The following is a 26366-nucleotide window of genomic DNA, read 5'->3' on the forward strand; positions in this document are numbered from 1 at the left end:
CAGGGGAGCCTCCCTCCTACTGAGCCTGGCCAAACCCCATTGTAGGAATGATTCTATGTCTTGAGGATTCTACACTGTCATTTCTTCCAGTCCTGTCACCAGTGCGCCTACCAGGATTGGGCACTTTTTTATCGTGGGACTTGTGCACCCAGCTATCTTTTTATTTTTTAACCTACTTCTGTCCATGATATATGTTATGTAAAATACAGTCTGTATATCAGTGTTGTCTTGGTGAAATTTTGTGAAAAAGGGTTCGCCTCATAAAGGTACTCACCAATACTTGAGGATGAACTTAGTTCCAGCAGTCCTACTTCCATTTGCTTTCTGACTTATCTCCCTATTCAGACCCCATTGTCTGTGGTTAGGCTAATGAGGGTTGAGTACAGTGGAATAATATCTTTGGGCATTGATGTCATACCCTTGTTAATGAGGTGTGCAATATAGAATGATCTCCTTAGATTAGTAAATACATGGTGGTCAAAGGTCAGATCACTGTCGAAATAGGTTTCCATGTCCATAACCACTGGGCTTACTCTTAGGAATGTATTGTCTGTGTGATAATTTCCAGGGAGGCAACTTTCCAAAAGATACTATTAAGCATTTTTTGGCATTTAGTTATAGACCATAGCTCTGGCACCAATTACTAGCTTGTGAAAAACCCCTTGGAGGAATTTTTTGTCTTTTGGGGAATCTATAATCAGACCAAATTTGCAGTCATCCACAGACTTGGTCAGCCAGCATCCTTTAACATTAGCTTTGACTTCCAAAAGGTAGATACCAAAAATGAGCAGCCCCAGCACAGAGCCCTGCGGGACTCTGCTGGTAACTGGTCTTTTCCTATCTTGACTTCCTGTGTCCAATCTCTAAGCTATATGGCTATCCAACAGGTGATGCAAGGGTTTATTACTAGTTTCATGAGTTTGTTGATAATACTGAAATGAGGAATAGTGTTGATTACCTTGGCCAGGTGTGTACCATTTTGCCCTCATCCATAGCTTTGATGACTTTCTCAAAGAAGTCCACCAGGTTGATCAGGCTTGAGCTGCTCTTGGATTGAATCCAGTGTCTGAAGATTTCCTATGTCTTTATTTATAATATTTATGATTAGTCTTTCTATGGACTTATATATGAGACTAGTCGAGCTTATAGCTTTGTAATTACACTGGTCAGTAGCTGGCCCACCCTTGTACAGAGGGATAACAATTGCATTCTCTATTCACTAGACACAAAGCAGGTTTGGAGGATAAGGTTGAACAGTGATCCTAAAGGGTCAGACAGGTCATGTTTCATGCTATTCAAGAATTAAACTGGGATATTTCCAGTGCCCATAGATACAGTATTTTTGGTTTTGGAGAATCCATTAAGGAACTGTTTGCAAGTGATAGCTGGGAGAGCTATGGTTGAAGGTATCTCTTGGAAGATGTTAGAGGTGGACAGCTGGGTGAAATTAGAGTTAAATTTGTCATATAGTAGGTTTGCTGTGTCATCCTGCTATGTATAGGTGATTCCTTTTACAATTAGTTCAGCACACTATTGTGTGTTATCTTTGAGGTTGTGTACATAGCTAAAGAAGGCTTTATGGTTGTCTTTTGCTTGCTAAGATATCTTTACCTCAAAATTTGTTTTGGCAGATTTGCCTGACTTCTTAGCTTATCTGGTCACTGACAAAAAAGTCAGCAGTCTGAAAGGTGCAAAATGAAAAAGAAACAAAATTGTTCTATATGTGGGGGACTACACTGCCATACTCCCCTTATTCCAGGAAAAAAGGGAAAAGGTACATCTCTCTCCACAAGGTTGTAGAATCTTGCAGTCAATGTTCATATCGGTGGTTCGGTAGTTTCCTGATCTCTGACATTTTGTCCTCATCTATTTGAAATGTGACTTTTGAACCACATAAACAAGACCCCATCAGATGCATAGAGCAGTAACAGGTTCCAAAGTTGTGCCAGCTTATATTGACTTACTTATGCTCAGAATACCAAACACTTTTTGAGTGGCTTGACTGATATTACTATTTATTCATTTATTTGTTTTGCTGACCAACAGAGTCAGACGGGGAAAACAGATTCAGTTGAGGCCTGGGGAAAAAGGTCCAGCAAATTATATTTAGAATACCTATTACAAAAAGTATTGTTTTCAAAAAGTTACATTAGGAAGCGAAACAGTTTTCCAAAAAGCCAAATAAAATGTTTGTTTCTTCAAGAGATTATAGTGCATGTAATAAGCATACAATTGCTGCTGCATGTATGATAAAGACAGGCAAGATTAACAGTAGCAATGATATATGTGTACTTAGTAAGATAAGGTGTTAGATGTAAGAAAATAGGTAGATTCAAAGAAAAAGAGTTAAAAAGAGGAGAAATACTACATTGTTTTAGTCAAGACTGGTCGCCATACCTCTCAACCTGGAAACATCAAAAATCTGGACAAAGGCCCATGAAAAGTAGGTCCAACCTCCCCCAAATTGGGACACTAATTCATAAAATGTGCATACATAATTATGTAACGTCACCCACTCCAGTGTAATTGTGGGATACCAGCATTCAAACAGCAAATTGAAGAACAGACAATATATTAACCACAAAATGTAACTAGTCAGACAGTATATTAAACAGAGGAAGTTAGCTCAGTGGAAAAAACTTTCAACTATTAATGAGCTGCTTCCTATGCTCATGGTACAGGGTTTGATTCCTTCCAAGTTCCTGCTTTGTTCACCCACTCTGTGACTCTGAGCAACAACAGTACTTTCTGAAAATAATTTTCCTCCTCCCTCAAAATGATTGATCATAGTAAAAATTATAATGGGTGCGTCGAGCTGTGGGCATGCACTCAGTCAAAAATGTATTTAAGTGCCATCAAGACCTTTTAATTATTATACAAAGAAAAATGGTCGCAACACAGCAGGTCCATAAACCTGCACCTGTATCGGAAGTCTACTATACATTGCAGTTAACTTTACAACAATCTGGGTATAAAACCTTTCTCAACACTAATGTCACTGAAAATGTGCGTCTTGTACAAGTGTATCCATTCACTGCAGCTGCATTGCTTTCTTATGATAACAGTTTTCAGGTTTTAGTAAGACATTTACAATAAAAGCAACTGGACAGAAAGAAAAAAGTAGAAGGCAAAGACTCTTCCTTTTGCCTGTTTGCATAAAACTCTACCTTGCCAGCTCCTTTCATCAAGTTACAAATAAAATGGAAAGCCGCAGCTTGCTCTTCTCGCACATCACTAATGCAACATTTTTTACAATGTTCAGTGACATCAGAGAATTTAACAAGGCAAGTATTCCCAGATCTGTAAGGCAGCTTGGTTTCCTAACTCAATGAGAAAATATCAAGTGAGTGTGACAGAGATTCGGGGCTGTTTATTTAGAAGCCAACAGCCTTCAGAAACCATTAGCAAACTTCCTGAATGCACCAAACTAAATAAAGCCTAGCAGGGCAGTGAATAATACAGGGAGGCGGAGAAAGTCAGAATGAAACTCAAGGGCTGAGAGCAAGAAGGTTTGCCATGGCAGTTCTACTTCCACTAAGTTTCCTCACATGAATATCGCTCTCAGTTTTGCTGCTGTCTCGAGGAAGTGGAGGAGGGACCAGCCATGTGGGAAAGCATACAAAATGGTGCTTTGAAAAAGACTTGGCTGAATTGAGTAAACCAGGCGCATGGTTCCGATGATTGCTGGGATATACAGTTGTTTGTTGGTTTGATGCTTACTACTGGAGTCCGCAGTCTCTGTGTGGCTTTTCCCCAAGATTTAGCATCCCTTCCTTCCGATCGGCTGAAATACAATTATTACAAGTAAACATTTTACAGTTTTCTTAATATTGCCATATTGTGAATGCATGGACATATACCCAACTGAGCACAATTTTGTAAATTACAGTTTTACTTTAAGTTAGAACTATTTACATCCTGTCCTCTTCAATGCACAAAACAAAAATATATATATAACATACCATTGAGTCTAATGTGTGGAGGCAGTATAGCTTTTACAGCTCGAAGTTCCAACTTTCATTTTTATGGTCTCCAGAGCAAAAGATAGGGCAGTTAATACTAGACCTAACACCCCCATCTGGACAGTTTCATGTGTGGTGGCAAATCTTAGCACTTGCACAATTCCAATTACATTAGGTATTAGTTATTTCAGGACCATCTCGTCTGCGGATTTTGAATGCAGGTTTAATTCATTGCATTTTACTTCTGGAATCATATTTAAATAATATGCAGTCAATTGCACTGACTACAAATTAAAAACAATGCACACAGCTGACACTAGGAACTGCAACACAATTCAGCTGAGCCAAATTTAAAATTCCCGCTTTCATGACCAAATTTTCTTCTGACTGTGAGTCAGAGTAAGACATAGTATTGATTATTGAGTTTTTAGCTACATAGGTCAAGGATTATATCTGGTTTGTTAAACTAATATTAAAGAATTAATCTGATTATGTGTGGCAGAAAGGGAGTATAGATTAGAGTATCCAAGTTCTCAAATACATGGAATATTCAGTCCAAACTCACAAGCTGTTCTTTCTTACAGGCAAACAAGGGTCAGGCATGGTCTCATGATGCTGACATCATGCACACCCCTGCATGTTGATGACATTGCAGGATACTCTAGTGATGCATGATGATGTCAGCATTATTGAAAAATTTATTTAAAAAGACCACTCGGGAATTCATGGCACCCCATTATTTTAGCCTCAAAACCAGGAAATTTCAAGGAATTCAGTACAGCTGAGAGTTCTGCTGGTCCCCTGTAATACTAATGCACAGAAGCAGCTCCTAAATGCTTTCTTCCATGCGTGGGTCCTCTCATATTATCTATGGTAATGATTCCAGGTAATATATAAGTATCAAGTATGGGATAGGTAAGGATAATTTCTAACAAAATATGATAGGTTATTTTGAGCACAAAAAGGAAAATTGGCTAGGCTTAAAAATGGCCCTCAAGGGCAGCTACCCTAGTACTTACCTATGAACCTATTTAGTAAAAACCTGGTTGTCTGCACATACAAAGTAGCTGTAATTGTTGGAGCTATCTTTGGAGGAAAATGAGGAGTTGCTATCGTGTTCTCATTATTCTAATGTTGTGAGTTGTGTGGAGCAGCTTTTAATAATTGCACGTGTGGCAACTTATTTGTGTGGAGCAATAGTGAAAAATATTACATAGTCATCTGATGTTATGGTTATAACTGTTGGGTGGGGGTTGGGCTAAGATGAATGAATTTACCTGACCCTCGTGACATCTGTTACGTTTAAGCAGTCACTATCTGGCTTTGCAGGACTAGTGTGACTTTGTGAGAAGTAAAATGTCCTACTTAACTGACACCTGATATGCCTAGATGGAGTAGATATAATTGCGGAGAATGTTTCTGTAGAGCAGAATGACTAGTTACCTGCTATTATCTGTTGATTACTCTGGCTTTGCCGGGCTAATGTGATTTGTGTGAAGCATATATACTTATGACAGCAGCAACTTAAAATACATGACTGTGGTCATTCGTGCCTTAATTTTCATCCTAGTTTAACACAGAGGGAAATACACAGAAAGTGACTGCTTTTCTTGAGGGGGCAGATACCATTTCCAGATATGTTTTATGTATCATCACAAGCATTAGTCTTCTCCACTTATTGTGAACTGCTATTTGTCCATCTTTGAGTATTAAGCCTTGAATATGATTAATTTCTTCCTTGAAATAGAAAAGACTGAATTTCTATCATTATACATGATTTTTTCAGGCCATCTGTAGATAAAAAGGTTGGAACAAAAAGCCCTGACATGCACCTCAGAGAATCTATGGCATCTTGGTGCATACTAGTCCCCAGACCCCTTATTTCAATGTAATCTTGGTCAGTTATGATGTGTGTCAATAGGTTTCAGAAATAAACAAAGGTGAGGAGCAAGACTGAAGATCTTCCCTTATTCGTGATTTATGTTCAGGCCATCAGTGGATGAAAAAGGTTGTTTAACAAAATTGTTTAACAAAATTGCAAAATGCCTCACAGCATCTAGATCCCCAGTGGCTTAATAAAGATATTTTCCCTGCAGATATTATGTCGGTCTTGGTCAGTTAGGGTGTGTTAAAACAACACAAGACTGACTTTCTTCCTTTGATCATGATTTATGTTCAGGCCATCACTAGATGTAAAAGGTTGTTTAAAAAAAACTGTAAAATGCACCTCAGAGCATCTAAAACCCCTATGGCTTCTGGGGACCTTACAAGAAAAGGTGTTGTACCCGTCACTAGCAATTAGTTTGGCATTGCATATTACCTGTCAAAATAAACTGTTATTTGTAAATTAACACTGTATCATTTTACTTAGCCCAAGCTAGAAAAATACATTCCATACTCCTTTTTTCTCTCAAATGAAATTAATGGAAGTGATAACTTAATTGGAAAGTGCAGACTAAATTGTTATCCTTGGTATCATTACATAGCATTGCAGTTATAAAACACAATGTTATCAGCATAAAGGATTATGATTGGGTCACCAATCACAACCTGCTTATTATGTGTTCAATGTTCAGATGCTGTCAGAAGGGCAGTGTAATGCAGTTATTTATGTTTAAGATCACCTTTATGTATCTGAGGGTGGCCTAATAGTTAAGGTTTTTGCCTTACAAACACAAGGTGCAGGGTTTGAGTCGCACAAGGAATAATTGGCTAGGCTTAAAATGGCTCACAAGGGCAGTTAGCTTAGTGCAAACCTATGAACAGTTCACAGTTTTGCTTCATATTTTTGGTCAATTCCTCATAAACTTTTCAGATAAACCACAGAGTTTTGAAGTCACTAAATATTGACACGCATGTGAGTTTCAGAGTTTGTATCCTTCAGAATATGGATGCTAATACTGTCTGTTATTTTAGCAGCTAAGTTTATTTGAGGAAGTTTAGGACACGTTACCGGTATGGACAGCAGGCAGACACAGATCTTTTATTTCTCACACTCTCATTTGTTGGCCAGTACTGGCAGATTTTACTGCCTGGTGCTAGAACCGACCTTAACAAGTTTAGCAGGGGATGCTCAATAATTGTTAATGTCAGGCTGTGCACCACTCTGGCACTTCACTGCTTGCCTTTTTCTAAATATCAGAGCATAATCACCATGCTCCATGCAGTACACTGCTGTTATAAATCTGGCATTATCTATCTGCATAAGCAAAGGGAGGTTTCATCAGCAAAAATGCCATGTTCTGTTAAAGTTGTGATGCTGTGCATAGGGCTGTGTGTGTAATTGTGGGACCATTCTGTAAGGTAAAGCCTCAAGAGCATTTAAGGTGCTTCTGAACATATTTCAGATATTACAAAGTAAATGGTCATCAGTGCCGTATTTAGACATCTAGTGTGCAACCTCATATTTGTAGGTACTGCGCATGTTTGAATCGGATGGTGTGCAGTAGTGATATGCTGCTGAAACAAAGAAAATTGAAATGCTACAACCTCTTAAACATCCAGGTTTTATCTACTTATTTGGTTGAAACCTTTTTTGAAATCATGTTTTGATAAGTACACTTGATACAGTTTTTAGCATGTTTTTGCATGTTTCTCTTTATATTGTTGACATCCATATGACTTCACATTTTCAGTTAGTTTACATGGTTTTAAACAAGAACTGCATGCATGCATATATCTTCACTTCCTTCTTATACCTCAGAGTGAAACTGAATAAAGGGTTACATAAATTCACACTAAATTTGCATATATTTATTGAGTGATGGTAAGTTATTTTAATAGTTAATTCATCCACCATGCAAGTAGGCTGACAAAAAGATGATTTGCTATAGAGATTTATGAAAATGTCCATCAAAGAGCATTCAAGAATGCTGATTGAAATGCGTTAGAGCAATTTGCAAAGTTCACAGCTGGAGCTAAAGAAATAAGAAAATAAAAAAAAACATCAATGCGCAGTTATTTATCTCATGTAAGTTAACAGAATGTTAAAAAAAACTCATTGGTGAGAGAGAGCCATCATGTTCTGAAAATAAATGTGGGTAATAGATGTTTGGGGAGCCAAAGTCAAAGGTCTGGATTGCATTAAGGAAGACTGCAGTAGATACAGTTCTTTACTAAATAACAAGAAAATTGGTCTTATTTATTTTAAATTCCGAGTTTCCTAAATGTGTAACACTACATTGGCTTGGATAGCTTCAACCCTAAGTGTCTTACTTATGGAGTGAGGGCTTGTTTGGAGTGTGGGATGCTTAAAGCGGTCAAAAACAAGGTATCTAGGATTTAATTCATTTGTCTCAGCTGTAGTGCTAACCAAATTAAACAATTTGCTAGAATTCAAGTATGAACAAGATAGAAGTGAAATGCCAGTGTTTGATCAGGAAGGCCTAAACAAGCTGAACATACAGATTACAAATGTAGAATGACCTGCCAGACTGAAAATAAAAAGAGAGTAAATCAGTCTGGGGAGTTGCTTTTTCCCTCCGTGGCTGTTTTTCATATTTCTGTTTTGCAACAGTGGACCATTACAAGCCACAAATGCTGCTTGTAGCTTATTTCCTTTCATCATCATTAGAAAAATATGAATAGTGTGAGGCAGCTAATGGAAGGCTGCAAAGCCTGCTTAACACCCTTTACTTATCCATTCAGGTTTAATACCCACTTTGTCCTGTTAATGGATCACATAAAATTGATGTCTGTTTTAGCAGTAACAAGTATAACGCAGACTCTAGTACTGAATGGGGCACAAATTCACTACAGGACACATAATACACTTATGCCTATGGCAATCTAGGCATGACCAGTTCACCTGCCCATATCTGTGGCATATGGGAGAGAAATGGAGGACACAGGGGAAAAAAGCTGCATAAGAAAGGATGATATTCAAACTGCACAAGTCTATGTGACAGTCTTTCATTAGTAACCAAGGGCCCTACATAAGAAATGAATGGTGTAACCAGTGAATGGTTCTAAGGAACAGTACCACAACACAGATAATTCAGTCTTCAAAAACTCACCCTTATATCTGATCATTACATATTATTACTCAGTTACCTGGTTTGTCTTTGCTGGTTAAATCTATTATCTATTTTCAGACAAGATTAGGGTGAAATACCAAACACCAAATCATGTGGTATGCAAAGACAATAACATAAATAATTTACATGTGGTGTACTTTTTGTGAGTCCTTTATAATGTCTTCACCTTTTTTATCCTTCACCAGTGGCCATCAGAACTCTCTTACACCTAATCTACTCATTCATTCACACTGCAAGATGAGAGCTGTCCAATTTTTCCCTGGACTGGTACAGAAACTTAGCCCCATTGCTCCCCTTCAGGGGCATGAGTTGGGCACCTCCTACCCTCTTCACCTCACTCTCTCACTGCTTTGGCTGGTGATGTGTTAGATACTGCTACTCAACAGAGTTTCCCTATATCTGTTTTCACATGCCCCACAATTATGCCTCTTTTATGCTAAGTGCTACAGTGGACTTCCTACCCCATACCCAACCACCCTTTCACTAGATTCCTAAAGCACTCAGTCTGCTAATCTATCTCAGTTCATCTGCATCATAGTCAGGGCTTCGTCCCCCAGTGCTATGTAGCAGAGATGCAGACAGTTGGTTACACCACTAAAGGCAGTTCCTATAGACAAATAATGAAATTGCAGAAGAATATGGACTGCCACCAAAGCTAAAGATAAAATCAGCTTTAATAAAACTTCTTCAAAGACTCAAAGATAAATTCTGTGCTAAAACAGTTCTGGCTGTAAAACAGATAAGCGCTTTTCGTTAAAACCTTTTTCAAATCCTTGAATGCTAGCTTACTTCACTCTTACTAAACACTACATTCAGTCTTCACTACACATTGTGACCCAACACTTGTTAGCCAATCATAATCTGAAGTGCAAACACACCCTCATACTTCATTGTCATTTCTTCTTTAGGGCTTTCCTTTTAGAATTAGTTTTAAAGGGACAATGTCATTCAATCCAGGAGCTGAATCGGCTCGCAGATTCATTATCCATTTGGTCTTTTCTATTTCTGTTAAGTTCACTATGTCTCCACCTAGTGACATTTCATGCAGCCTAGATAGAGCCATAAATTTAAAGGAATGCCCTTCATTTTTATTGATATGGCCACGTGCATTGGTCTCACTTTGACTCCTGACATCCAAGTTATGTCTCTGAATGCACTCTAAACATCCTGTTAGTTTTGCCTCACTTATAGTAGTGATATTTCTTTGAGATGTAATATAATTAAGAAATACTGGCCAGATCTGTCCCCTGATTCTAGGATCAGAGAGATAGTGGGAGATGTCCCAAGCTTCTCTTTTAAGAATAGGAAGAACTTGAAAAGAATTCTATGCTATAACTCCAAGAATAAAGATGAGAGTGGAGCCCCATCTTGCATCAAAAAAGGCACCTTCAAATGTGGATTTTGCAAGGCATTCCCGTTTATTAAAACTTCTAATTTATTTCAGCATCCAGTGACTAGGAAACAGTATATTTTTCAAGGATATGTGGATTGCAAAAGCAGGAATGTTGTGTATGTAGCTGTATGCTCGTCCTGTTCACAAACTAACAGGATGTTTAAGGAGCGCATTCTGAGACATAATTTGAATGTCAGGAATTAAGTTGAGACCAATGCACTTTATGGCCATATTAGTAAAAATGAAGGGCATTCCTTTAAGTTTATGGCTCTGTCTAGACTGTAAGAAACGTCACAAGGTGGAGGCATAGTGAATTTCACAGAAATAGGAGAGACCAAATGGATCATGAATCTGCGAGCTGATTCAGCTCCTGGATTGAATGACATTGTCCCTTTAAAACTAATTTAAAAGGGAAAGCCCTAAAGAAGAAATGATGATGCAGTATGAGGGTGTGTTTGCAAGTCAGAATATGACTGGCTAATGAGCGTTGGGTCACAGTGTGGAGTGAAGATTGGGGTCTATATTAGAACACCAAACTTTCAAAATTTCGAGTGTTCTAATATCGAACCCTATCAATCGAAAATTTAAAACATCGAACATACAGAACAGCAAATTTTTTCCAAAACACATACACACAACACAAGCACACCAAACAAACAGCAATCCACACACATACATCTAAACTCTTACACCTAACCCTACACTAAACTATACATACACCACTAACTATCCACTTACCTTAACACAAACCCTAACCCTAAGGTCAGTCACTATCGCACAGTCACCTCACCCGTGCCCTAACCCTAACTCACCTACCCCGCCCTAACCCTCACGTCCACACAATCGCACACTTACCTGACCCGCGCCTTAATCCTAACTCACCTAACCCGCCCTAACCCTCACGTCCACACAATCACACACTTACCTGAACCCGACCCGTAACTTTCCACCACAGTGCTGAAAATACCAAAGCAACAGAAATGGACAACCGAATTCTTTCCCTAGAAAAAAATTTGGTTTTCTGTTTCTTCGATATTTTCAGTGTTCGCTGAAAATGGGTCAATATTAGAACACTAGACATTTTGAATGTTCGGTGTTCTAATATAGATCCGAAGATTGAATGTAGTATTTAGTAAGAGTGAAGTAAGCTAGCATTCAAGGATTTGAAAAAGGTTTTCACCGAAAGCGCTTATCCGTTTTTCAGCCAGAACTATTTTATCACAGAATTTATCTTTGAGTCTTTGAAGAAGTTTTTAAAGAAGTTTTATCAAAGGTGATTTTAGCTTTAGCTTTGGTGGCAGTCCATATTCTTCAGTGAGTGCTATGTAGCAGGGATAAATTTTATTCTCAGTTTGTTATTAGTTTTGATATAGCAAATAAATAATCCCTCACAAGTCTAAATTTTCTTGGAGCTAAGCATCACACATGCATTTGCTTATCATGAACGTTTATACTGCAGTGTGTGTTATAAATTGGATAGTTTAGTGCAATTACACTTTTCAGTGAAGTTTAGTTACTAGAGTCCTTATCTGTACATCTTGGCTTCTGTGCTATACTTGACTGATAGCTTGGTCATCATGTGTTTCTAGATGTAAGCCAAAATGGTACATTGTATAGTAAGCTAAATGAAGACATGATCTAACCTTCATTTTGTTTCACTTATGTGGAACAACTTCTTCCCTTGATGGCTGTGCTACTTGAACATAACAAACTAAAATCTTCCCCAAATTTCATAGGTTCATAAGAAAGTAGTAGGCTAGCTGCCCTTAAGGCCATTTTAGACCTAACCACTTTTTTTTTTGTGCTCAACATAACCTATTGCATTTAGTTATAGGCTGGCCATACCCATCCCATGCTTGATAATTATATATTACTCCTAATGAGAATAACTGGGATAATACCATAGATAATTTGACGTGACCCATACATGGGATTAAGCATTTAGGAGCTACCTTGCCCATTAGTAGCACAGGGGACAATCCTTGGGTAAATATTCATTCCCATCCATAAATCTAAGTTGCACTTGAAAATGGACAGGGATGAATTTTGTTTTATGTGGATGGGGAGTCTGTTCCACAGCAGTGGTATCCTCTGTGAAATATAGCTGTCCATCCAAACTATTCTGTTGATGTTGCAGAAGATATTTAGATTCCTAGACCAAGTATTTCTGTTGCCATTTAACTTGCAGATGTGCTGTAAATCTATCAGTAATGGGTTGGAGGATGCCCTGTATGCCAAACACAGGTCACCTCTTAGCAGTCATTAGGATACCAAATATAGTGACAAGACTTTGAGTCAGTCCATTCAAGTTGTTGCGTGTGCATGGACAGATACATGCCAAAGAGAACATTATATTCAACGATTGCCAAAATGAGGGCTGTGTAAAGCAGGACAATGACTAAACACAGTCCTTTTCTTTATAAGCTGTATACTATAGAAGGACTTTTTTTACAATAATAGTACATGTTGGTCAAAAAGTAGGTCACTTTCCAAATAAGTTGGCAAATCCTGAACAACTGAGTCTAGTAAGCTCTGTAGTATGTGTGATAACTGCGTAACACTATAGTACAAATAACTAGATAAGCAGGGGTTCTAATCTCAATAATGGCAAGTGTGTGTGTGTCTTTGGGTGAAGATCATATTCTCTTTGGCTGATATTTAAGGGGTGGGAGGTTGGCATTAATGGTAAAGCTGTTTACCTTACAGAGACAAAGTGCAGGGCTTTATTCTCACATGGGGTAATTGGCGAGGCTTAAAATGGCCCACAAGGGCAGTTAGCCTAGAACTAATCTATGAACCTGGCCTAGAACTAATCTATGAACCTGTGAATCTATGAACTCTTATGGAAGTACTGTCAATGTGGTAGGTCCCTGGGGTAGATGACTTCCCAAAGGATACAATAATGCCTTTTTTTGACATTTAGTTTCAGTCCATGATTTTAACACCAGTTATTTATTTGAAACAAACCTTCCTGGAGGGAGTCTAAGTCATTTGGGGATTCATTAACTCTCCAAGCTTGCAGTCATCTGCCAACTTAGTCAGCTAGTGCCCTATGGTACTGGCATTTACTTCAGAAAAGTAGATGCCAAACAGGAGAGGTCCCAGCACAGAACCCTGAGGAACTCCACTGGTGCCCAGTCTCTTTGTGGAGGTAACTTCCCCTGTTTTAATTATCTGTTTCCTACCTATAAGCCAGATGGTAATCAAACAGGTTACATTGAGGTTTATTCCCAGTTTATTTAGTTTTTATGCAATGCCTGAGTGGGGAATTGTGTCAAAAGCTTTGTCAGGGTCGCGGTATGGGTGTGCATTATTTTGCCTTCATTCATTGCTTCCGTGACCTTTTTAAAAACATCCACTAGATTGAGTAAGAATGACCTGCCTTTGATGAATCCAAACTGAGATAGCACCAAAGTTTGGAGGCTCCTTATGTCCTGATGAATTAATTCCATGATAAGTATTTCCATGGCTTTGTATATGAGGGTGGTCAGACTTATGAGTCTGTAATTGTCTGGGTCTGCAGAAGCTCCTCTCTTTTGCAGGGTAATAACTGCAGCTGTTCTATTTTCACTTGGTACATTCCATTCAGCATGGTGAATCAATTATTTTTTGCTCATATCACAGCATCATCCTTGGAGATGGCAGAATGCTACTCAGTGCTAGACTCATACCTGTCTAGGACACATAGTCTAAGATCTCCAGCAGTTCTCTCTTCATATAGTCCAGGGAGGGACACCTCAAGTCACTGACACCAGCATAAACTATGACAGAGTCATACTGGTACTTGTTGTTCAAGGACTTGTGCATGTATGATCAGATGGATCCTGGCACCAGACAAGCAATTAACCATCACTCTTTACTTGCTCAGCTTGGTAGTTTGCACATCTGTATGTCTTACAATGGAGTCACCTATAACAACAGTGATTGGTTAGGTTGATGCCTGCCTTATGGATTTAGCATCTGTGACTTTGGAATTCCTTGTGTTAGGTGAGGAAGTAGGCTTAATACGCTGAGTGTGCTTTGTTCCTGTGTTGTGTTTTGGATGTCTTTGAGGTTTAGGCAAGTTAATCTTTAGAACTTCATCATATGATGATTTATGTGTATTGTGATGGCCTTGCAGAGGTGTGATGTGTGGTGTGCTGCTGACGATTTTGGGGTCTGAGTTCACTTTCTTGTGAGATTTGTGCCTCCAAGGATATTTTATGTGTACATCTCACATGTTGTGTTATGCTATTTGAGCAACAGATGATTTTCACATAGCATGAGGCAATTTTTACTCTATCTCAAGATACTCATCTCAATCAGGCTGGCTAGAGAGGTTGTGGGGAAGTGCTGGTCCATGGTACTGAAAGGAAAGACTCTGGAGACAGGGACACTACAACTGCTCGGAGTTCAATTTTAGAATGATGTTTTTGGTGGATTTGCTGTTTAAGAGTAAATTTCAGTACAAAATAACTAGCCTGGAAACCTTCTGCCACCAGCAAGAACCAGTAACCATAGGTAAAAAAAAAACTCACTAATTTGAAACTAAAATCAGTCCAAGCAGTATCAGTGCACTAAATATTAAGCAGTTTTATCAAAAGTCGTTTAACTTGGTGAGTAGTTTAAGGGTAGAGACTTTGCAAAATGATGCTTATGTGCTTATTGTCAAGGGCCAATAAATGTGAAGAGGGAAAGAAATAGTTTGTCAAATTATCATTAGAGGCATGCAACAACAAATACACTGAGTTTAACAACACAACCACAACAGGGTGGGTGAGAGGGAAAAAATTTGACCCTCAGCTTTCATCAGACTGGCCTGGAACTGCCCTGATACAAAGACAAGTCCTGAGCTAGCTTGACATACACTCAGTACCAAATAATGAATTCATAGCTTAATAACAACAACAGTTAGACCACTTAAAACAGCAAAAATGCAGTGCAGCTGTGTAATGGAATCATCAATATAGGCTTAAAGATCTTAGCTAAAAGCAGATACAGACTGTAAAATATATTTAAAATTAGATCAGAAAAAGAAAATACTTGTCTGTCTTTATCTGTGTTGTTGTTGTTGGTCTTTCGGCTTTTCCTGGTTAGGGGTCGCCACAGCGGAACTCTGGTCCGCTAATGATTGGCAGTTGGTTTTTATGGTGTTGAGTTGCCAGCCCGACGCGCAACCTTCAATGAAGGCATGCCCATTCAATGCATGTCTTTCGAACGCCCACTTGACCGTGGGGAGAACATGCAGACTCCACACAGAAGGCACTCCCAACCCAACTGAGAATCAAACGGGAGAACCTCTTGCTGTGAGGCAACAACGCTACCGCTGCACCACCTTTATCTGTGTAGTAGAACTATTAACATTCCCTATAATAATTCAAATAGTGATCCCTTTGTGTGTTTTCAGTTACTTTAAACAGTTATCCGCTGCTGTTACCACAGTAATGTAAATAAGATGATATCTATTTTATGAGTATTTAAACCTTGGACTGTATGAGTACCTTATAATGTTCAGTGGTGTTTCCAATCATCTCATAGTAATCTGTTTCCTGTTAATCTAATTCCCAAGGGTGAAGTTCAAATTAGCTTTACCACTGGTCTCCATAGCAGTCTATTTGCTTGTCTTTAGTCCATATAATCAGTGATTGTTTCTTGCACAGCATTATTTCTGAGTACATTTCCTCGAGAGTCTCAACTGAATCCTGTTTTGTTACCCATTAAGAGATGCAGTAAATTTGCTATCACTAATCAATGAAGAGTAGTTTCTTACCCCTGAGAATGCGCAAATTTTGACCTAATGCAGAAGTTCGAGTCTCTGATAAGTGACAGGGAGACACTTGCTTGTCTCATTTTGTTTTCATAAACAGGGTAATATTGTTGACTTTATTTAGTAAAGCACAGTTTTAGTGCAATGACTGTTATGACACATATTTCTCTAAAATACAAGTACTCTATGATGTTACAAGCTGGCTAATAAGCTGTATCCCCTACACCTTAGTTTGAATCCTTTGTTTTCAGCTTGCTTGTTGCGATATTCTCATAATGAAAGCATTTCAGGATCATCTCCTAAGACTGTGTAGTTGGTCTTAATCAAAAGATATAAACAAACATTGAACAATTGTTGTTTAGTCATTTATTTGAATCTGACTCTTGACCTCATGGGCTTTAGCATAACAGGCCTGTCTGTCAACAACTGCTTCTTTGGGTTCTTACAAATCCATATTCATTACTTCAGTAATACTCTGTCCATCTCAGCCTCTTCTGCCCTTCATTTTTCCAAGCATCACAGTCTTCTCTATGGAGCCCTGCCTTTTTATTATGTGGCCCAGGTATTATTATCAAGCCTTAAGTATTTACCGATTTAATTTTCTTCCAATCCACATAATTTCCCAAAGGTTTTCTTGAACACTGCAACAATTTTCCAGTGCATAACCTTAGTTATAGTTCAGCTCTCTCAGCCGTATGTTATTACTGCAAAAATGGTAGCTTTAATTATATTGACCTTTGTTGAAAAAGTGATGTCTTTTTTCTTTAAAATGTCAACCAGATTTTCCACAGGTTTACTTCTGGTAAGCAAGTGTCCTTTAATTTCATACCTGCAGACAACTCTGAGCCCAGGGAAAACAAAAGTCAGTCCCATCCTCCACTTCTTCAGCCTCTGTTTGCAAATAATTAATAGGGCAAGATGTTGCAATTTTAGATTTTGTATGCTGAGCAGAAGGCCAGCATTTGCACTTTTTATGATGATCATCATCAACAGTTTCTTCAACTGCTCCTGACTTTCATCTGTTTTTATTTCTCCAAATCTTTTGGGTTTCTAATTCTATGACAGGAATGGACCCCATTCCTAAGTCAAAGTGTGATTAAAGTTCATGAAATTAGTATTGTTTCAATCTTTCATGTCAGCCAAAAGTGCTCTTTGCAGCACCCGCAGTGTGCCCAGTAATGACTCCTCCTGCAATTCATACATAATCCCATGTGGTATAAACTTCATCATTTTCTATGATGCTTTGTGGCTCATGTTTCCAGTGTTTTTTAGCCACTTCTGTACCATAATGTTTGCACAATCCCCAGTGAAACAATCTTGCCACATTATTATGCTTTTCAGTATACAGTCCATCTGCCATTAGTATGTTGCAACCTGCAACAAGGTGTGCAATTGTTTCCTATTCAGTTTTACAAAACCTGCATTTGTCTGTTTCTCCCACATGTTCAATGTACTTTGTAAACCAATGTGTACGTAGCCCACTATCTTGGGCTGCCAATATTAGCCTTTCATGTCTTGGTTTGAGTTCACCTCTCCTTAACTATTTTTATGTCCATTCCTGATCAACACTGAGGTTCTTTCAGAAGTTTTCTATACTTGCAGCTATATTTATGCATTTTCCACCTTTCTTGCCTTCTCATTTGATCCTTCACCTTACATTCTTTCTTTTGTTTTTTGGCACATTCAGTTGCTGCCTGATTTTTATCTACTTCTGGTTTGATTTCCATTCCTGCTTGATGCCGATATACTTCTGCTAAATTAAGCAGAGAAGTCATCTTAGATTTATTCTCCTCATGTTTCAAAACTTTCATTACATGTGGGTCTTGTGAGGTCAGCAGATATGTGTGGAGTCTCACAACTGCAGATCTATACATGTAATCAATTTCAAGGAGGCCCATCCTTTCTTTTGATCGGGGAATATATAATCTTGGTATACAGTGATTTTTATAAATCTTTTGGTGAGCATGAATCATCCTTCTTGTTTTCCTATCTAATCTATCCAACATGTTTTGGGGCCAGTCAGTCACTCCAAAACTGTAAGTTAGGGCAGGAAGAGCAAATTAGTTTTTAGCTTGGATTTTGTTCCTAGATGTCAACATTGTTTTCAGAATTAATAAGTCTTCTGAACTATTCCTTACTAAGTTTTATTCACATTTGTGCATGTTTTATTGTTGATCCTTCATCAATTCCCAAATATGTATACACTCCCTCTTGTTCCAATTCTTTTACGTCACATTCTCATCCCAAACTGATGTTTTCCTGGTCCTGAGGTTTTCCTGCTTTAAAGGTTGCTTTTGCACACTTATCAAGACCAAATGACACGCTTGTATCATCTGAAAATGTTTTGACAACCTGCAGCTGTGCTTTCAGTTCCTCATCTGATGAGATATACAGTTTTTAATCATCGACAAAGAGAAGATGAGAAGTCTTTACATGTTGTTATTTTCTAGGAGCCAACTTGTAGCCATAGCCTAAGCTATTAAGTAAACAGCTTAATGGGTTAATGGCAGGGCAGAATAGCAACGGTGACAGACAGTTACCCTGAAATATCCCCCTTTGAATTTTTTATCCTTGGGATAATCTGTCCTTTATCATGGCTCATTTGCAAAGTGGTCTGCCACTGCTTCATGGTCGCTGTAATGTAGTCGATCAGTGTAGGGTGTATCTTCTACATTTTAAGCACTCTTTTATCCATGAATGTGGGATACTATCAAATGTTTTTTTATAGTCAGTCCATGCCATACTTAAATACTTCCCCTATTTACAGTTCTCCAGTATGACTTTATTTAACAACAAATCATGCTTTGTTCCATATGACTTTCTTTTATTGCCCTTTTGTTCTACTGCTATAATTGAGTTTTCTTTTAAATGACTATAAACCCCGTCAGCATCAATTCCCGGGTATAGTTTATACGTCGTAAGAAGGCAAGTTATTGGTCTGTAATTTTTAGGGTAGCTTGCAGGTTCACTCTTAAGTAGGAGCATTGTTTTGCCTGTTTTTAGCCAGGTTGGTGTCTGTTTGGAGTGTGCATATAAATAGTTCTTACTCATGGCTAAATCTTCATGTAAAGAGGTTAATACCGTTAACAAAATGTTAGGTGCTGCATCTTGGCCTGGGGTTTCCAATTACAGGCTTTTCTTAACTTTGTTTCAATCTCTCTGGATGTTACTTCATCCCATTTCATATCCTGTACCTTTAAACTTCTTATTCTTTCTTTTACTTCTTCTATCCATTTAGCATCTTTCTTATGTTCCACAGGATCTTCATAGATAATTTTCCAAAAAAAGGCCCTATCCAAGGCAAAGAACACAGTTTCCATGGGACCTGGTAGTATCCCAGGCTGTATTCTGCACCATCTCCAGCAAGAACTAGCCTTGCCATTGAGAACCCTATTTAGCCATACCCTAAGCACAGGCTTCATCCCAGCAGAGTGGACCACTGCCATTGCCATCTCTTTGCACAATGGTGGTGCCACTACTGACCCTGGAAACTATCACCCCATTAGCTTGACAAGTCTGATCTGTAAGGCCATGGAGCATATTATTATGGACCTCATAAACAAGGACATAAGTAATTTCCAAGCACTTGACCCCACCCAGTTCGGATTCGTCAAGGGAAGATCTTGCCTGTTGAACCTGGTTGACTTTTTGAGACCGTCACCAAGGCACTGGATGAGGGAAAGTCAGTACATACAGCTTACCTTGACTTGGCCAAAGCCTTTGACACAATCCCCCACTCGGGCATCATCAAAAAGCTAACAGAACTTGGCCTAAATCCCTATCTCAATAGGTGGGTGGCCAACTGGCTCACTGATAGAACCCAAAAGATCAAACTATATGCCACTACCTCCAACAGCAGACCTGTCACTAGTGGTGTCCCCCAGGGATCTGTCCTGGTACCCCTATTGTTTGGCATGTACTTCTCAGAGATCCAGGCAAAGACAAAAAGCCTGTGGCTGACCAAGTTTGCAGATGACTGTAAGTTGGGTGCTGTCATTGACTCTCTAAATGATGTTAACATACTTCAAGAGGGTCTCACAGCAACAAATGACTGGTGCCAAAGTCATGGCCTTAAGTTAAAGGCAAAAAAATGTATTATACCATTCGGCAAAAACACGGCCCCTACTGATTACCACATTAGCAGCAACCCCCTAAGCACACAACCTGTGGTGAAAGACCTGGGTACACAAGTTGACAACAGTCTCACACTTGAACATCAGTAGCGACAGTGGTCACAAAAGCCTTTTACTTGGTTCATCTCATAAGTAAAGGGATTGCATCCAGAAAAAAGGAGGTTATTACCTCTCTGTACTCCTCCCTCATTAGGCCAATAATTGAGTACAATACCCTGTTTGGTATGTACCTCTCCAAACACCTACATCAACTGGAAAGGCCACAGAAATACCTCACAAAGAGAATCCATGGCCTCCAACACCTGTCCTATGTGGACAGGCTCAAATCACTATCACTCTACTCTGTATCATACAGATTGCTCAGAGATGATCTGTGTCTCACCTGCAAGGCAATCTCAGACCCTGTTCTATTAGAGATGCTCCATATCCGTAAGTCTAACTGCTCACATAGTACCTGATTGAAAGGATTAAATCTAATATCTGACATTAACAAAACTTGTTGGAGAGACAGGTTTGTCTCCCAAAGGCTACCCCATCTCTGGAATAGACTCCCCATGCACGTCAAACAAAGTATGTCACTGACCCTCTTCAAGCTCAACCTTGATGAGTGGATGGGCAAGCACAAATTTGTCACAGGGGTTCCACCTGTGTCCCTCATTAACAGGGGTAACATATGCTGATTGAGGTTTCTCTTTTGGGGATAAACACTTGTCTAGGTTTGTAAGGGCCCCAGAGCCATTAGCCTAGTAATCTCCTATGATCCTGTGTATCTATTTCCTCTTTTTTGGTGGTCTTTCAATTCATTTTACCTTGTTTCCCAATTCTGTATAAAGCTTTTTGGGGTCATCAATAAATTGCTTATTTTGTACTTTTCCTTTATATTTATCTGTGTATCTTCTAGGTTTTTCTGCATGTGCTGAAATTTTTATTTTATTTGCAGTAGTGCACGATAGATCCTGGTCTGTTCTAATACTGCATATTGCTTTTATCACATCTATTCTGTTGATCTATTCTTTCTTCTATAGTCTTCTAACACTGACACTTCTTGTCTTAATTGCTTCATCTGTCAGAGTGGGAATGTTAATATTTCTGCAGACTATTTAGATACCACCATTGATGCATCTAACCCTGAATTTCATGTAGCAATATACAGCCTTATCTCACTCCTTTCCCATCTTGAACTGGTCATTTTTTCCATATTCAATTCTAACTATATCTGCATACAGATTCCAAAGAAGGTGATCAGTTATCCAGATTTCTTTAAGAACTTGCCATAGTTTTCTATGGTCCAGACAGTCAACAGGTTTAGAGTAGCCAATAAAGCAGAAATAAATATTTTCTGGAACTGTGTTGCTTGTTCTAATTTCCAGCAGTTGTTGGCAATTCAGTTACTGGTGCCTCTACCCCTTCTAAAACCAGCTTGTACATCTATCAGTTACCAGTCCATATATTGCTGTTGTCTAACTTGCAGGGTTTTAAGCATTCCCTTGCTAGTGTGTGAAGTGTGCAATGGTTCAGTAATTTGAGCAGGCTTTGTGTGCTTTCCTTGGAGTATTAGATTATAAATTGACCTTTTCTAAGTCAAAGGCCACTGCTGTTTTTCAAATTTGCTGACGTTTTCTAAGCAACACTGGAACAACAACATATTTTGCAGGATTTAAAAAAAAATAGCTAGAATTCTACAACTTTCTGCAGTTTGCAAAGCTTTCGCCCATTTAAATTCATTACTCAGGATGTGCGGCTCTAGATAAAAGAACATACCATCGTAAATATCAGTGATGTTACAGTCCTTCCTATATTGTTCTTCTGCATATTTCTCTCCACTCTTCTTAATATTTTTCTGTTTCTGCTATGTTCTTCCTATTTTTAGCTTTTATCACACCTAATTTTATCTGGAAGTTCTACTCACTATTGTACATGTTCCTGAAGAGATCACTTGTCTTTCTCACTCTATCTTCTTCTTCCAGCCTTTCTCATGTAAATATTCCTACTTCTCTGTCGATGCTATCCTCTGAAACATCTTATTCAGCTTGACACATTTTCCCTGTCGCCATTGGCTTTTGGTCTCCTCCTTTCTGTGCTCACTTCTAAAATATCTACAGATTGCCATTTTGCTTTCTTAATCTTCTTTGTGTTTAGAATATTTTTGTAGCCACCTCCTGAATATAATGAACTTTTAGCCATTTTGCCTTCTTAATCTTTCTCTTTGAAAGATTTTGTTGATGGATGATATCATGAATGTCTGTCTGTAGTTCTTCAAACACTCTATTCTCCAGAACTGAGCCCTTAAATCAGTTCTTCACCTGCACTACATATTTGTATGGAATATTGTTGATTTTTCAGGAAGCTGGCCTAGAAGCTTTTCTTCTCTTCTTTGGTTTGAGAATAAATTTTGCAATAAGAAGCTGATTATCCAAACTACATTCAGCTTCCTCTCGGTCTTGCTTTTGCTGATGGTATGAGAGCCCTTCTATCTCTGACTACAAAATATATACCCGGACAGATTTTGGTTTTGACCTTCTGTTGATATTCACATATAAAGCTATCTTTTAAGCTGTTGGAAAAGAGTGTTAACTGTGACCATTAAATTATCTCAGCAGTCTCTCCCACATCATTCCATACTCCAAGGCTAACCTTTCCTATTACTCTGGCTGTACATATTCATCTACAATGAATGTGATATTTTTTTGGTGTTATTACCCAAGGTGCTACAAATTCAATTAAACGTGGCCTACTACTTCCTGTTCTGCATCTGTAATGGGAGCATAAACTTGTATGACTCTGATATTGAAAGGCTTACCCTGAAGCATGACTGAAATAATTTCATCTTTTTTTTACATTTTCTTTGGTACTGTATGAGCTTTAACTGAGTTCTGATTTTAAGCAAACCTCTTAATTATCCATGAGTTTCTTGAAAATTTTGGATTTAACCCAACATTTTTTCACTGGCCCTTGTTGAAATTTTTGTTGTGGGACAAAAACTCTGTAGCTTACAGTCAGCAAAATGTCAAACATAGCTGCAACCATCATATTGTTCAGAAGTGCTCATCAGAATTGCCTGGTGAAATATTAACAGTCCCAAGTATGAAAGTGATACCACATTGATGGCTGAAAGTCAGGAAGAGGTGAAGAGTCTGTTGATGAAGGTGAACATGAGAAGCACAAAAGCTAGCCTACAGCTCAGTGTAAAAAAGTGTATCCAGTCAAATCAACTATTTATGCCTGACTTGGCATATTTTCTTTGCTTTATCCCTAATTCTTGGTATTGCTTTTCTTTATGAGGACTATGGCTTGTGTTGAAGCATTCTGAAATTGGTTGGGTGTCACCAGCAACACTGGGTCATTAAGTAAACTATAGTAAGTTCACATATAACAGCAGGTGGTGGTGTTTCTTGTGATAATGGAGTGAGGTTGTAATTGTAACTATTGCTGTTTGCCATCAGCCTTTGAATGTATCTCATGAGTAACATTAAATAATTACCGTGGCACAGCAACAAGTAGCAGGTTAATCCACTGGAAAGGTGAGATTAGTGGAATACACAGCTTGTAGATGCCACATTAGAATCTGCCCAACTCTGTGGAATGAGTTGCATGGTGGGGGAGGGATTTATATCGCATGATAAAACACTTTTCCTGAATGTACTTGCAGTGAAAACATTCAGCCAAAAATACACATTGCGAACTTCAGAACAAATTCTCTCTTTGGAGTTTGCACAACAGTGCAGAAAATGTAATTCTTTATTGTCATTGAATGTGTTTCTGTCTAATTATTTTCACTGAAACTGCTCCAGGGAAAGACTCTACTACCATAAGTATTGATTTATTCACCATGTATATACTTTAATTATCTTTCAGGAACAACAGACTCAGAAGAAATCACTACTAAGACTTTTTTCCTCCCTGCTGGCGGTGAAATGGCGAGAACCAGCTCTTCACTATGGAAACATCACCATGCTTAACAGCAGCTCCGACAGCATTTCCTTCCTACGCCACTGGAGTTGCTCAACGTTTTTAATCACTATGAACCTTGGACAGGAGAGTCTTGTACTCGATTTTCACCCTTTTGGACTACCCCCTAAAGCACAGATTGTTGTTAGTTCAAACCAGGACCGTCATGGAGAGGTAGACTTGGGATGCCTCCAGCTGTCATCCAAGGAGAGCCTTGTACTAAAACCTGTTAAAGGCAATGCATCATAGACCTGAAAAAAACATTTAATTTTGATCTCTGTTTTATACCCTTTGTAAATGGCTCCTGTCAGTGAGAAATAACTAGACATATACCCTTTCCCTGTTGCTGTGCTGAAAATTTGGAACATTACATCCAGATACCAAATAAACCTTTGAAGTCTGTATGTTGCCTAACTTAATATTCTTTATAACAAAAAAGTTTCTACAGTTTTCCTTACCTTAACTTTATTTCTATCAGTACTGATTCTGTGAGTCTTCTCTCTTGAGTTATGCATTACATTGCATTGTTCCGTTTTAAAATGTATGATTAAATGAATAAAGGAAACTTGGCCATTTTCAAATTAATGAAGCCTGTTTTTTTTTTTTTTTTGTAAATGCAGACATATTCATTTACATCTAATTGTAACAGTTGAAGAAGTGTTGTATGGGAGGGACTGTTGTGTGAGGGAACAGTAAAAACTGAACGTTTACGTTACTATGTTATATTTAAATTTTAATTAATTTTTTTGTTATAAGAGCTGTATTTACTGTTCCTAAATTAAACCTGTAGATTCAGTGATTCAGCTGATTAATGTGCTGTTGTCACTGTAACTGCGGTGGTGGTGCTGCGGTACCATTGTCACCTCACAGTAAGACGTTGTCCTGTTCGATTCTCAGCTAGAGCATCTTCTGTGTGGAGACATGTGTGAATGAGTGTACCTTCGTTGAAGGTTGTGTGTCAGGGATGGCAACTCGGCACATAAAAATCTATTGCCAATCATTAGCGGACTGGACTTCCGCTGTGGCGACGCCTAACCGGGAAAAGCCAAAAGACACAACAACAACAACAATGTGCTGTTGTCACTGCAAATTAAAAGACGCAAGCAAACATTTCATGTTGAAAACAAAATGATTGAAACTGAGAGGCTGGTAATAAATTGCTGATCGTGCCATCTTGTGTACACAACTTCCGTCCAGTGTGGCAGTCCTTCACAAATCCTACACATATCTTGGTGTAAGTATTTCTCAACAGGTAATACAATTTAAATATTAACCTATTAACAGATACATCAGCAGTAGGCATTGTCTGGGAGCAACTGCATGACACACACCTTATTCATACATTGGCATTTTCATGATCATTTTTCTACAATGTGTAACCAGAATCTAGTCCTGCAGTTAGAAACAAAAGCAGCTATCACCGTTCTGTATTCCTAGTTTACAGTATTTCATCTTCCACGTTATGCTTCTAAACCTTAATTACTTCATTTTCAATTGATTTTCATTCAAGGCCTGTCAAAAAAGTAAGTTCCTTACCACTGCTGTAGTAGCTAGCATTTTAAAAGAAGAATGAGATGCAGGTATACTGCTTCGACCCAATTAGAAGATTGTGAACAAAGACAGAAAGCCAGGAGCAGACAGCCACATGCACTGCTTTAATAAAAAACTTGAAAGCGTTTTCATCCTGCTGATACATGGGCTTCTTCAAAATACCATCCCAATAAAAGTAATTGAATTTATAACCACACTAAAGTCACATGGCCAATTAAATCAGTCAAAAGTTAGAGACAATCATATCACCTTCCACTTAATCAATAATTAAAGTCATACAACAGTTGAAAGTACATTTTATCTAAATCAAATCATAATAAAAAAATACACTCCTAAACAAAATAAAAATAGCAAGTATAAAAAATAAAATACAGTAATATGCTGAATGATAAATAGTACCTTAGCCATACCAACAATAATAAAAATGTAATCAAATGTGTCATTCAAACTTGGATGGACAGTGGCACTGCTCTTCAATTGTCATTTTAACTCTAAATTACAGGAAATCATCACCTGGTCCACTTCTATTGCCCATACTGATGTGATCAATAATATCAAACTCAAATATATGGGTATTTTAGGAACTAATGTGTTTAT

General features: G+C 38.3%; 1 protein-coding gene across 2 annotated transcripts in view; it reads left to right on the plus strand.

The window, feature by feature from the left end:
- Positions 1–24803, plus strand: part of LOC122812253 (4F2 cell-surface antigen heavy chain-like) — a 767505-nt gene extending 742702 nt beyond the window's left edge. For both annotated transcript variants that reach the window (XM_044084754.1, XM_044084682.1), the window contains exon 10: positions 24126–24803. In XM_044084754.1, coding sequence (XP_043940689.1) covers positions 24126–24467 — 342 coding nt within the window. In that variant the 3' untranslated portion in view covers positions 24468–24803. The remainder of the gene's footprint in view (positions 1–24125) is intronic.
- The last annotated feature ends 1563 nt before the right edge of the window (positions 24804–26366 follow it).

The sequence above is a fragment of the Protopterus annectens genome, chromosome 1.part0 (assembly GCF_019279795.1).
Source record: "Protopterus annectens isolate FY-2018-M chromosome 1.part0, PAN1.0, whole genome shotgun sequence".
Taxonomy (NCBI): Eukaryota; Metazoa; Chordata; order Ceratodontiformes; family Protopteridae; genus Protopterus; species Protopterus annectens.